The following is a 12,865-nucleotide window of genomic DNA, read 5'->3' on the forward strand; positions in this document are numbered from 1 at the left end:
GAGGCAGGATTTCACTTTACTTCCTAGAATCACCCTCTCAGGTGCAATTTGTCACAATGAGCTCATCTGTCTCATGCATGAGAAATAAATAAATAAATAAATAAAAATAAAAACATTGGGCATTAGCATGGGAACACAGCACAGGAAAAGAACTAAATGAAAATGCAATTGAGCATTTATTTTCAGAGGCCAATAGCGTACAATAGTGTATCAGCACTAAAAACACTTTCTGAGTCTATTCTTTTTACGCGAATGTTGACTAAGAATTTTCATACATGGAGAATTCTTCAGGAGCATTTTCTTTCACTCCCCTCTCTTTTTCAGGGCATAAAAGTGATGGCTGTATGGCTCTTAACTAGTTGGTCAAGCCAAATATATGAGGTCTTTAGAAGAATACTGAAGGAAGAAAAGCCTGTTACAATTGTGTTTTCTTGGTGGCAACAAGCAGCTGGTCTGATATTTCTGACTGCATATGAGAAATGCAACTGTCTTCATATCAGCATGTTCAGTAGGGCATCTGAAGTAAAATGATATAAAAGGTATTCATTTTTATATTCAAAGCTGATATGAAAATTATCAATTTTACACAGTGCAACACCTTCACAGACTGTTTTCCCATTCGTAACGTTGATCTAAGTTGCAGTCAAAAATATCAACACATTGCTTCAGTCGATAAAGGCAGTGAATAAGCTCAAGGACTATGTGACTCCCTTAATGTGTTTTCAGTGGTGACTGATTCTGGAAATTCAAAAATTAATTATTCTTTTTAAGAACTATATAGATTAATCAAGTTAAAACTAATATACCTGTTTTATAGCAAAAAGGGTCTTCATGAGAACAACTGTTCATGCTGTAGATTGAAACTCTTCATGTCTGTTAAATCAGTCACTGTCCCTTTATGTTCTTTTATTAGCATCTCTGTGCAGTCAGTGCTAGGGCATTCAAAACACATTGCCACAAAACCACAAACAGGAAAAAAAAAATGAAGGGAGGCACTATTTTAAGTGAGGCTCTTTACGTGCTTTTCTTCACTCCATTTTTGCCCATTATTTTTGCCTGGAGATCTCAGCAGTGATGCACCATCATAATATTTAGCCTTTGTAAAACAGTAATGCTCCCTGGGGATTTGTGCAGTTTTGCGGATAGTGCTATCAAGAATGCAAAGAACTTGCCCTCTGAAAAATATCTGCGGGTCAGAGAAAAGACTGTCTTCATTAAGATCCTCTCTGCAATACTCCATCCTAATTTCAGACAAGTAACATCCCTCTCCCACTTGCTTGTTCGTATTCACAGTTTTAGCCAAAGGAGAGAAAAAGTGAGCTTTTAAACAATTTCCTTCTTTAAAAATTCCGAACTATGCAAACTGCTCAATTGTGTGTGAGTTATTCAGGAGCTCAAACTTGTTTGTATTTGCTTTGCATGTGTACTTCTCCAGGACTTGCTTGGCTCAGCCTCACATCAGCTTTCCCAGAAGTGTCATCAGTACCTCACTGAGAGTCATTCCCATGAGAATTCCTAGAAATGAGATATTCTTCCTTGTTGGCCTCTATCAGTAAACACTCATTTCTATGCTGTATCCAAGCATTTCAAGTATTTTCTCCAGACTTGATGAGCCAGTTAAAGTCCTTTTCTCTTCAAAATGCACTGCCAGCAGGACGCCCCCGTCAAGCATTGCCATACAGGTGAAATAAATGTTACAAGCCTGGGGAGCTGGTTTTTGTTTGTTTGTTTGTTTGTTGGGGTAGGGGGTTGTCTTTTTGTTTTCTGTTTTTTCTATTGCATATCTCAAATTCAGAGATTGATTCATCCTTTGTAGTTCTGTGCCTGTAGGAAGGAAACATCCTAGAGCTGGTATCCATCCTGGAGATCTGTAAGCAGAAGTTTAATATGAACTGACCACCTACAAGCTGAGGTTCTATTTACTATTTAAATATTTCAGGCCATCAGAAAATCAATCAGCACCTCTATCAATAAGGAACACAAAGAATATGAACAGTGTCTGTCAGGCATTGGATATACTTTTTGTGAAGAAATTGGAAAGTAATTTAAAATATATGCTTTTAATAAGCTATTCTTTCTGTAAAACTTTCTGTTTGGAGGACAGAAGGGAATCTTTATTATGAAGATATAGGCATACAGTTAAGCTTGTCCTAGTGACAAAATTAATGCCAGAAACAGAGTGATGGGAGATCAGTGTAAGATGTCCTTATTTAAAATACAGTTTAGAGAAACATTCTAATCACTTCTCCAAGTTCCTACAAACGTGTTGTTTTTTTTTTTCCTGCCAGGCAGCTGCAGAACATAATTGTGATGCTTTGAAAATACTTCCCCACAATCAGATGAAAACACAATAAATAAATGACTTAGATTCTTCTTTAAATGTTCCTCAGCTCCTCAGCTCAGCCCAGAATTATTCCCTTACAGTCTAAAAGGCATATGGCTATAATCTGAGTCACTCTTTGAAATGCGTTTTTTTTTGTTTCGTTTGGTTTGGTTTGGTTGTTGTTGCTGTTGTTTTCTTTGTTTTTTTTTATTATTATTATTATTTTTTATTTCACTGATAACCCATCAGGCAGTCTAAGATGTTGTTGTATAAATTGCATTTGTGGACACTAAAATTCATCACACAGCTTCCAGTGCAGAGTAAATACTCAGTGACCAGGAAGCCAGCCTGCACATCTAGCTTCACTTCCATGACATGTATTTTGCATGATCTTTAGAAATGCCACTGCAGCTTTCCCAATGAAGTTGAAAGGCTTTGCTCTAGGTGCTACGTCATGTATGGTCGCAGCAAGATGAAGTTCACTAAACACCAGACACCCATACTCAAGCAAGCTATTTGCTAATACTGAACTAAGTGCTGCCATGGCTACAATGCTCATGGCACATGAAGAATTAAAAGTTTGTGTGGCTTTAGCTACTTCCTGCAGCCCAAGTAGTTCCCAAGGTGGAAAGTGTCTCTCTTGTTGCAACAAACATCCATTAGAAGCATCAAGAAGGAAAAAAGAAAAAAGAAAGAAAGAAAGAAAGAAAGAAAGAAAGAAAGAAAGAAAGAAAGAAAGAAAGAAAAAGGAGGGAGGGAGCGAGGAAGGAAGGAAGGAAGGAAGAAAGGAAGAAAGGAAGGAAGGAAGAAAGGAAGAAAGGAAGAAAGAAAGAAAGAAAGAAAGAAAGAAAGAAAGAAAAAAAGTACTGCATCTGCATCTGATGAGCTTCTTCATTTTCTTTACCAAATGCATTGCAGACTGAATTTTGTTAAAAGTCACATTCATACCCCAGACAGTGGAAACCTCTTTTGCTTTCATCCACCCACCTCAGGATACCACAGCCCAAGTGCCTATTTTAAGACTATTCCCGTTCTAGTTGATTTTTGGTAACTGACATTTCCAAACAGTGGAATAAATAACACTAATAGAGCACACACACATCAGTCTCAATGGGCCTTTCAAAAATGAATAGCCAAATATAAATTTTCAGTAGTTTTATTGAAAAATGCCTCTTTCATTTCAGAAATAAATAATATAAGGCAGTGAAATTCACAATTTGCAGTTAAAATATAAAAGCAGCAATTCTATATCCATAGTCTTGCAAACAATTTCCAACTGCTTTTGATAACTAAGAAACATCGTATTCTGGAAAAAAAAAAAATCCATACTAAATATACAACATAAACATGCAATTCCATCTCTGCAGGATTGACTGCAATTTGGCATAAATGTTACTGTGTCTACAAACAAGGAGATTTCAGGCATTATTAAACTGTATCCAGTTGATACAACAATTTCAGCTACTTAATGTTTGTGGTGTTTAAAGGAGATGTATAAGAGCAGTATATGCTCTACAAAGTGTAACTAAGAATAGAAGAAAATGACAATGATATTGAAAGGAGAGAGAAATATTTTTTTGGCTTCTTCCTTTTTTAACTACATAATGCAGACCTGTGATCTGACTGAACTGCAAACATGCATGTGAAAAAGAAGAAAAATGTAGAGCTAAAGCAGACAGTCCTCAGAAAATTTGCAGCAGCTCTGTGGTTATTTTTGTTTTGTTTTTTTGGTTTTCTTTCTTTTTTTTTTTTAATTTGTTTTTACATTATTTTAATGAAAAGGCAGCACTGGGATAACTGAACACACATATTAACCTGTATGCAGCCACTAAAAGCAAAAGTATTTTACAAGCATTTCCAGAGCAATATGAAGTCTCTAGTTACACGTATTGCTACCCTCACACGAGCAAGATACAAAACAAGGGTGCGTCTGATATGAAAAGACCGGAAAGCTAGAATGCAGAAGGAACAATGCACTCTCCCTGTGTGTATCTGCAAATGCAAGTATAGCAAAGACAAAAACCACCAACCAAAAAAACCAAAACAAGACACGGATCTTTTATGGCTTTGGTTTTGCTTTTCTTGACAGCGATCTTTTCCAGCGCATGTGCTCAGGGTATTCTGGTGAATGCATTTCAACTCCATAGTCCTCATACTCGTCCTCTCTCCTTTCTGACTCCATAGGTACTATGAAGGGTTCACCTTCAGGTTGATAGGGTCCACTTTCAGGCACATATGGTTCTGGTTGAAAATAGTTGTCCGATTGAACATTATAGTTATCGCATGTCTTTGAATCCACAAATACAACGAAAGTTAGTTTTTCTACATAATGTTAGTCCAATCTTATTTCCATAAAATAAATATATAAATTAATAGTTCACTGGGGGTGCTTTCAGTTTTGTTCATGAATATTTTTTGGCAGTAAAATAATAAGTTTAAAATTAATTGTGAAAGGCTTTGTATTTATAATACACAAAACAGCGCAGAAAGAGTCTTAAATTATGCAAGGGACCAGTTATTGTTAAAAAAAAAAAAAAAGGCAAATCAAATAAAATTATTATTTTACAGCTACTTCAGTAAATCAAAGCACTGGACTTTATTTTAGACTATGTAATTAATAGAACACATGGAGCAGGCAAAATGAACAGGTGGGTTTGGCATATACTAATTTTCTCTGAGAATGGGAAAGTGTACACATAACTATCACCAGCGGCAATATACAGTACATGTCATTTTCTCGTGCTGTTCCTCGTAACAAACCGAGTTACAGCTGGTGCTTCAGGAACACCAAAAACTACAGCAAAACAGAAGAAATATAATCATAAAACTTTTGTATTTGCAGTTACAGAATCCAACAAGATTACATATAAAAAAGGCACATGCCCCGATTCAGACATGTTGGTAACAAGCAACAGACAGGTAGATTTCTTAAGTTGTCAAAGATGTTATTCTGGCATATAGCAAGCAGCAGCAGGCTTTTATGCAAAAGCATCACATAGAGTTGTTAACAGATTTTAGTGGGTACAGTCCCATACAAATCATTTACAAGCCACAATTAGTTTACTATTTACATAAATCATTTCTCATTTACCAGGTTAAATCTGTCTCTTCTATTGGCATTACCTTTGCTGGTTAGTAGTTTTATAAGCCTCCTTCACCAGTGAGACTTTTGATGGTCTGGGTCTTTTTTTAAAAAAGAAAGACTGACTATTTTATTATCGAAATGCAACAGGCTTAATGAAATGGCATCACTGTCCTTTATCTCATTCACAAGTTGTGTTAGTAAAAAGAATCTCCCCATTCATTCTATCAGGCCAACATGGTTCAAAAACCATATCCGTGGTGAAATATCCATACGGACTCATTTTCTAATAAGCACGTGCGCAAACATCTCAGAAACAGGATTTTCATGTATTCAAATTGTAAGCAGCACTGGCGACTTAGAAAATGTGTTAGCCGAAACCTGAAACAGGTCAAAGATGATGTTAGTCTTTTAAAAAGTCCATCTGATGTGCAAAAACATACTTTCATCCAACTAAATACATAACAGTTAATTCATAGGCATATATCTATATATGTATACATAGCTGATTACTAGAAAGGAGAACACTGTTGAATCACAGGCACAATTTTCTTTCGTTTTCATTTAAATATGAATTTTGTGAGATCTCCACAACCACCTGGCTCTTTAACCATCAGCACTGAGTCTGCAAGTGTGTACATATATATATATATCTTTTTTTTTTTCTTTTCATGGGTACATGCACAATACACTAACAGCAAACCATATTCAATAGTAGTATCACATACACTAATTTTGAGATGTTGCAATGCATACATATTAATTTGTTAACAACACTGTGGTCCTGCAGGATCCCCATGTTAAAATATATTGGAATATTTCCAGTCAGAAATTGGTGGCCGCTGTGACCCTGGATTGCAGATGCAGCCTAATGTTTTAAGATTCATCACAGAGAGGAAGGCTGGTATGACCCAGGGCTAATCAGAGACTCCATGGTGTTTAACTCGGTAGAAATTGTAGGACAGTGGTGTTTTTCAGTTGTCTGCATTGTATCACTGAATGGATTTCCTTTGTGGGAAATTTTGATTTCAGGTATAAATTTGGTATAAATAATCCTGACATTGCTCAAAAAGAGACACACGGAAATTGCCAGCCACAGCATTCTTTTTATTTTTCAAGAGAAACATGGAGAATTCAACCTTGTTCTGAAGACGATTGGAAGGAGTGGGGAGGAAAAAGAAGAAGAAGAAAATTGTCACTTAAATCCTATGAGCAACATTATCAACTACTAACCTTCTATGTTAAAAAATAAATAATTCGTTTCTACTTCCTATTTAAAGTGAACGACACATAACATCAATTAAATCTGCATCAAAGTCCACATGACTGCTCATATGCCTGCACATTACAATGAGGCAGGCCTGCTCACTGCAACCTTTTCCTCCTGATTCAGCATGTCCAGGTTAGCAGGTCTGTCTCATGTAAAGCAATTCAATATGAACAGCCACATCTGTAAAGGCTATTTAAGACAAACAGCAGTTCAGTTGTTCATAACATACCTGGGAATCCTTGGCCATTGTAAGGGATGCTAGCACACTGGGATGAATCACAATATCCAGGTGGCCCTGGAGGACCTCGAATACCCGCATTCCCAGGACGACCTGGAGGCCCTGGTGGTCCTCGTGATCCTGTGGAGCCTGGTGGACCAGTTCTAGATTCTCCTTGTGGACCTGATTTTAGAATTGAAAGGTTGGGGGGTTGTTTTCTTTAAGAGCCAGCTTGATAAAACAGCTAACATTATTGGTGTCTAGACTACACAGTCTAAGCTATGTCTTTGGTGAAAAAAATATTTGCATTTTGTTGCTATACGGGGGTCAACAGAGAGAAAAACAAAAGAAAAGTAGAAATGTGACTCATCATTAGTTGCTTCCCTGTGTGTGGCTTACTTAAGAATTTTTTTCACGGAAACTGATTTAGTAAGGTTTGAGCCAAATAAGAAACATCAATGAATTTTCTGGTTTATTTCTCCTCTGCATAAGATATGAACATCTCAAGGGAAACAACTAGATTAGACAAGCACACTGGATTTCAATTAAAATATAGGCGTACATTAATTCTGCTACCCTGCAGCCCTAGGATAGATGAGGTAATGTTTTTTTTGGAACAGGTCTTATTATGGTTAGCAGAAAAGTAAAGCTTCAAGTATCTGGGGTTACAATTTGCTGCAAGCATCTTATGAGTCCTGTAATGAAAAACCATGTTTAGCCTAGCGAACTAAAAGCAGAAACAAATGATACAGTTGATTTCTGCCAAGGCATCAGTGAATTGCAAGACACAAAGAGCAAAAGCAACAGTCAAATCATCACACTCTATCATCTAGTAACTCCATATGTGGGAATATTTGGTAGTTCTTGGGCAATTTGTACTTCTGTAATCAAAAATCAAAGTAGAAAATGAATCTAGATACTCTGAAAGAATGAATCATCTATTAAGACTTGTGAAAATATCTATTAAGCATTTGGACAATGTATTTTCATAAAATACATTTTCATGCAAACAAGCATGCCAGAAGAGTAAGTTACAAGACAAAGATAAATATCTACTAGCCACATCCAAAAGCCTCTAAAAATCGCTTATTTTTACAGGAGCTCCCAGTAAACTCGAATACATTTCAAAAACATGAAGTGCACAAAGTAAAGCACATTCATTCACCATATGCAGTCTGGTGCTATGTGAAACAATATTGTCCTTTTCTCCTACTTTTCTGTAATCTGATTTTAAATAAAACAAGAAATATTTACCAGGTGGTCCTGGCAAACCTCGTGGTCCTTGAGATCCAGTCCCTCTTTCACCTTTCTCTCCAGGCATTCCTATTAAAAAAAAATAGGAAGGAAAACACATCAAAAATATTTCTTCATGCTCTCTCATTGATATTAATATTTAATTCCAATTATTTAATGGAAGAGTGTGGGTCAAACCTTATTTGGTACAGATGTCCCCATGTATACTTAGGGAAATACTTAATTTGGATATAAATATACTAACCCAAAAACAAAGTAGGATGCAAAGGTAATTTAGTGTAAATAAAGTTTCTCAAAACATAGAAAAGTCTTTGAGACACTTAAAACACCGTATAACTTTATTATTTTAAGCTACAAACAGGAAGATATTTTCTCAAGCTTGCAGATTTCTGATATAAAGTATGTTTTACACTTTCTTAGAAACCGAATTCAGAAATTCATTCTTCCTTCCTTTTCTCTGTGTCTTTTTTGAAGATTAAAGTAAAATATATACTAGAAAATGCAGTACTGAGTCTATGCTACAGTAGAGTAGCAGGAATAAGCACAGGCTACTTCATAGAATAGTACAGACACTTGATATCATTGCAGGAATCCAAGGTAGCCAAAAATAGGCATATCTATATGCTCAAACTCAAGTTACAGTTTCTTCCCTCTCAGAGTACTGCAAAGGGCCAAGGATGTAGAACTAATTCTTTCAACTCCTACTTTATATTCTTAGTAATGACTCATTTTCTCTCTTAATTAGATGTCTATTCGGCAAAGAGTTGTGTTACTCCAAACAGCCTTTCAAGATGTAGCCACTTAGTGCCAGAAAAGCTCTGAGAACAGCTCTGAGAACATTCTCTTTCCTGGGATATCCTGTGGATGCCTGAGACAGCAGCCAAAAAGTTACACCAACATGTGTTTTATGAAACATGATCAAGGGAGAAACAGAGGAGAACACTGATGTAATTAACCTTGTCCTCCAGTACATCAGTGTCCCTCAGGCAATCCAGCTGACCCAACCAGACACTGCTAGGTGTGGGCTTCATAGTCTGACATGGTTAAAGGGATTAGGCTTCTCCTCTGGCAGCCTCTGCAGTACAGCCACTGTGAAATATACAGCTGCCTTGGGCATTACTCACCTCTTTCACCAGGTGGTCCTTGGACCCCAGGAGGTCCTGGGAATCCTGGTCTTCCTCCAGGTCCAGGCTCTCCTCTTGTCCCAGCAGCTCCTGGGGGACCAGGTGGTCCTGGTGGCCCTGGCTGATTACGGTTTGAATAATAATCGTTCGGGATTTGATTCAGCATTTGATTGAACCGGCTCATTTGGCCTTAAAATGAAAGAAAACACTTCAGTTAACCATGTGAAATGCGTGAAAATCTTTTCTGAGTGGGAAGGAATAATGAAGCATCTCTTCATTAAAATCTTGCCTTATGACCATTCAAAAAATTAGTGTTGCATTGGTCCAGATGAATTAGGAAGACTTAAGATGAATGACAATGCTGGAAAGAAATGGAGGGGGGAGGGAAGAAGGGTAAGTGGAAATCTGGAAGCTGAAAGCATTATCAAAAGTTATTTTTAAAGCAATTAAAGTCACAAAATAAGTATTTGTTTACAATATGCTTGCTCCCAGAGCTCTTGTTAGAGGTTGTTTCTACTCTGAAGAACAGAAAGAACTTGTCCCAGTTCAAACAGTGAAGAGGATCATATTTTCATGCAGAGCTCTGAAGCTACCACAGGCACAGGATAAATTGCTCACGTGTAGAGCAAGCAGGACACAGTCTGTGATGTCTATGAATTTCATTTCCAAAGAAAGGTGTCTTTGAACAAGAACAACAGCACTGAGTAGCTATGCAGAATGGAGCCCTTAATGGGGGTCCGCATCTAGCCCTTCCTGCTTAGTGCCATGTACCAATCCTAGCGTAACTCATAAGAACACCTTCAATCCCAGTAGAGATGCACCCTGTAACTACTCACTGTGTGGCTGCAGAGGACTGAAGGTCAGTTTGGAGTCCTTAACCAAAGAAATAAAATTTTTACTTGCATAGCACAACTGATTTTGTGCATGGTATTTACCCAGCACTCATCTGTCACTTCTCACTAGTAAAGCCCCTGCAGTGAGCATCATTTTTCTCTGATTCCCTCCTCCTGAAGATAAGACATGATTAATGAGAAAATGTATACTGATTTTATGACACAAATAAAGTAATTTTGGAAGAGGCTGACAACAGGAAAGTCACCTGCACAGCACCTGCAAGGGTATTAGACTTGTATGTATATTGCTGAAGGTCACAGATTAGCTGATGATCAAGCTAGCCATTTCAGTCTGGCAAAAATTTAGTGCTACCTTTTCACACCAAATCACTGGCATTGGACAACCATCGTATCATTCAAACTCATTTTGGGGTATGGCTAGTACCCCTCACCTTAAATTTTAATCATTGTTTTCTCTTTTAACAATCAAACTAGTAGAGTACTAGTATGAGAAACAAAGCAAGCAACACCGTTTACCATTTATCAATTGTTCACAAACTTGTCTTGCAACTGCTCGCATCATGTTCTGAGAAGCAATGTCACCCTAAATAATCAAAAACAAAACAAGTATTTTATTAGCAAGTGTCTGTGCTTTTGAAGAGACAGTGCTTAATTAAAAACATCTGAGGGAAATTGACTTTAAAGCAGACTTACTCTGTCACCTTTTTCTCCCTTCATTCCAGGTGAACCCTAAAATAAATATAGTAGCATTGTTATTTCATGTATCAAAATATATGCCAGCATATTTGCATAGGAATATAGACAAGGATGGACCAAAGCAGAAATACTACTATGAGGGGGGAAAAAAAAGGAAGCAAAAAAAAAAACAGAAAAAAATACTAAATCCTGTACTTCAGAGCTATTACCTACAAAAATTCCATGTAGATTGACAAAGACATCTAACAGATATGTACCCAAGCATCTGCTGGACAGAGCTTTCTCATCTGGAAATTAGGTAAAACAGATGCTTAAGCATGATGTACAGATGCAAATCGTGCCGCAGATCTTTTATTTTCAAGCTGCTGTCAGAACACTAAATTAAACTAAATTACATCCATTAACAGTCAGGAACTTTTCATTAAATATAATAGTTTTTTTGGTCCAGAAAAGGGGATTCATCAGATCCATGTATCTCTCTGGGCTAGGACACAGTCTCACAACAAAAAAGCCTAAACACTCCAGGGGTTAGGCCAGTCCTGAAACACAGGAGTTGCAGGCTCACTGCAGGGCATTGCAGGTACATCTTTAACAGCAAAAATATATTTCTTCCGCAAAAGTAATTTTCCTCACCACACTAGAAAGTCAGTCTACATGTAGTCTAATTAATATTTAGTATTTTGGACAGTGCAGAAAAGTTTTAAATAAGATAAAGAACTGTAGACAGGCTGAATGCTCAATGGTCAAAGCATTTACAAGAGATGCACGTCCCATCTCCAAATCAGGAAAAGCAGTAAGGTGTACTTCAAAGGTGAATGACCAGATCAGTCATCTGCTGCTCTGCATCCTAAGTATTACTGCTTTTTACATCTTAGTATTTCTTTAAGGAGCCTGTTTATCACCATTAACAAAGCAAAGGCTAAGTGTGGGCTGCAGCTGTTTTTCATAACACTCTTACAGTACACACAAATAATTTCAACAACACAAGAAAACAAATCATTCCACTGCGGTCACAGAGGATATGGTTTGAATGCAGTGGCACTGTTTCTCATAAACTTCCATCAAAGTTTTGGTCAAAAAAAATCCCAGGAGGTATGTCAGAGTGTGAGCTCAGTATGGTGTCTGAGCTTCTCTGCAGCAGCCATGCATTCACCTCCCTCATGACATGCCGTAGAAAACATGAGGTGGCTCATCCATCGATGAGTTAAGCAGCTGGTATATGGTTTATTTGCATCAGACATAAAAAAAAAAAAAAAAAAAAAAAAAAAAAAAAAAAAAAAAAAAAAAAAGCTTAAAAGGTTCAAACTCTATATACGATTTCTGGAAGCATTTTTTTCTGAACGGTCAAGAACAGTTCTTTAGGCTGCTTCAGCCAAAAAGCCATGTTGGTTAAGACAAGGTGTTTTCTTGTAACAAAGGCATAGTCTTGCTCCAATGTGTTGCCAGCAAAGGTCCCACAGATAGAAAAATGCTAAGGCCATTCAATAATTATAAGCAATACACAGTCAACTTTACAATTCATTGAATCATATGAGCCTCATTATTCAATTTGTAACTTTGCAAAGAGACACTGATTCAGCCTTAGGATTGGAAACCTATAGGCTATTCCTAAGTAATTTTAAAATGTAAAGATTAGAGACTGATTGGCAAAGTTAACAACAAAGTTCATTTTCCACCTGGGGGTATTTTAGATATATGATTTCCAAAAAACAATTATAACTGCAATTACTGAGTTGCTATTTGCATCTTCCTCCGACTTGGCTATATTCTGCTTAAATTTCACTTTATTTTCTTTTAATAGACAAAAACATGCAACTTAGCCAACTGCTTGCCAGCATTTTGAGAAGCAGCAGCTGCTGCTGACATTCTACTTTGTTGATATCCTGTGATGAGGGAGTCACTTGGGGTCAGTGTGAGAAAATGCTAGTTTATGCTGCTCGTGGGATTTTTCTGAGCTGTGGGATGAAGGCTGGGGCTGCAGCAAAAAATCTGCAGCTTAAGGAGGACAAAACAAAGGAAGGATGCTATTTTTACTTTAAAAGATA

The 12,865-nt window shown here is 37.1% G+C and overlaps 1 protein-coding gene across 11 annotated transcripts in view; it reads right to left on the reverse strand.

The window, feature by feature from the left end:
- Positions 1-3,464: 3,464 nt before the first annotated feature.
- Positions 3,465-12,865, reverse strand: part of COL12A1 (collagen type XII alpha 1 chain) — a 97,122-nt gene continuing 87,721 nt past the window's right edge. For 5 of the 11 annotated variants that reach the window (XM_040551229.1, XM_040551228.1, XM_040551230.1 and 2 more), the window contains 6 exons: positions 10,818-10,853; positions 10,641-10,707; positions 9,271-9,459; positions 8,147-8,215; positions 6,905-7,075; positions 3,465-4,564 (listed from right to left, as the gene is read on the reverse strand). In XM_040551229.1, coding sequence (XP_040407163.1) covers positions 4,383-4,564; positions 6,905-7,075; positions 8,147-8,215; positions 9,271-9,459; positions 10,641-10,707; positions 10,818-10,853 — 714 coding nt within the window. In that variant the 3' untranslated portion in view covers positions 3,465-4,382. Of the gene's footprint in view, positions 6,551-6,904; positions 7,076-8,146; positions 8,216-9,270; positions 9,460-10,640; positions 10,708-10,817; positions 10,854-12,865 lie in introns of all 11 variants that reach the window. The other 6 variants (XM_040551231.1, XM_040551237.1, XM_040551239.1 and 3 more) reach the window with 3 other exon arrangements.

The sequence above is a fragment of the Cygnus olor genome, chromosome 3, assembly GCF_009769625.2.
Source record: "Cygnus olor isolate bCygOlo1 chromosome 3, bCygOlo1.pri.v2, whole genome shotgun sequence".
Lineage (NCBI taxonomy): Eukaryota > Metazoa > Chordata > Aves > Anseriformes > Anatidae > Cygnus > Cygnus olor.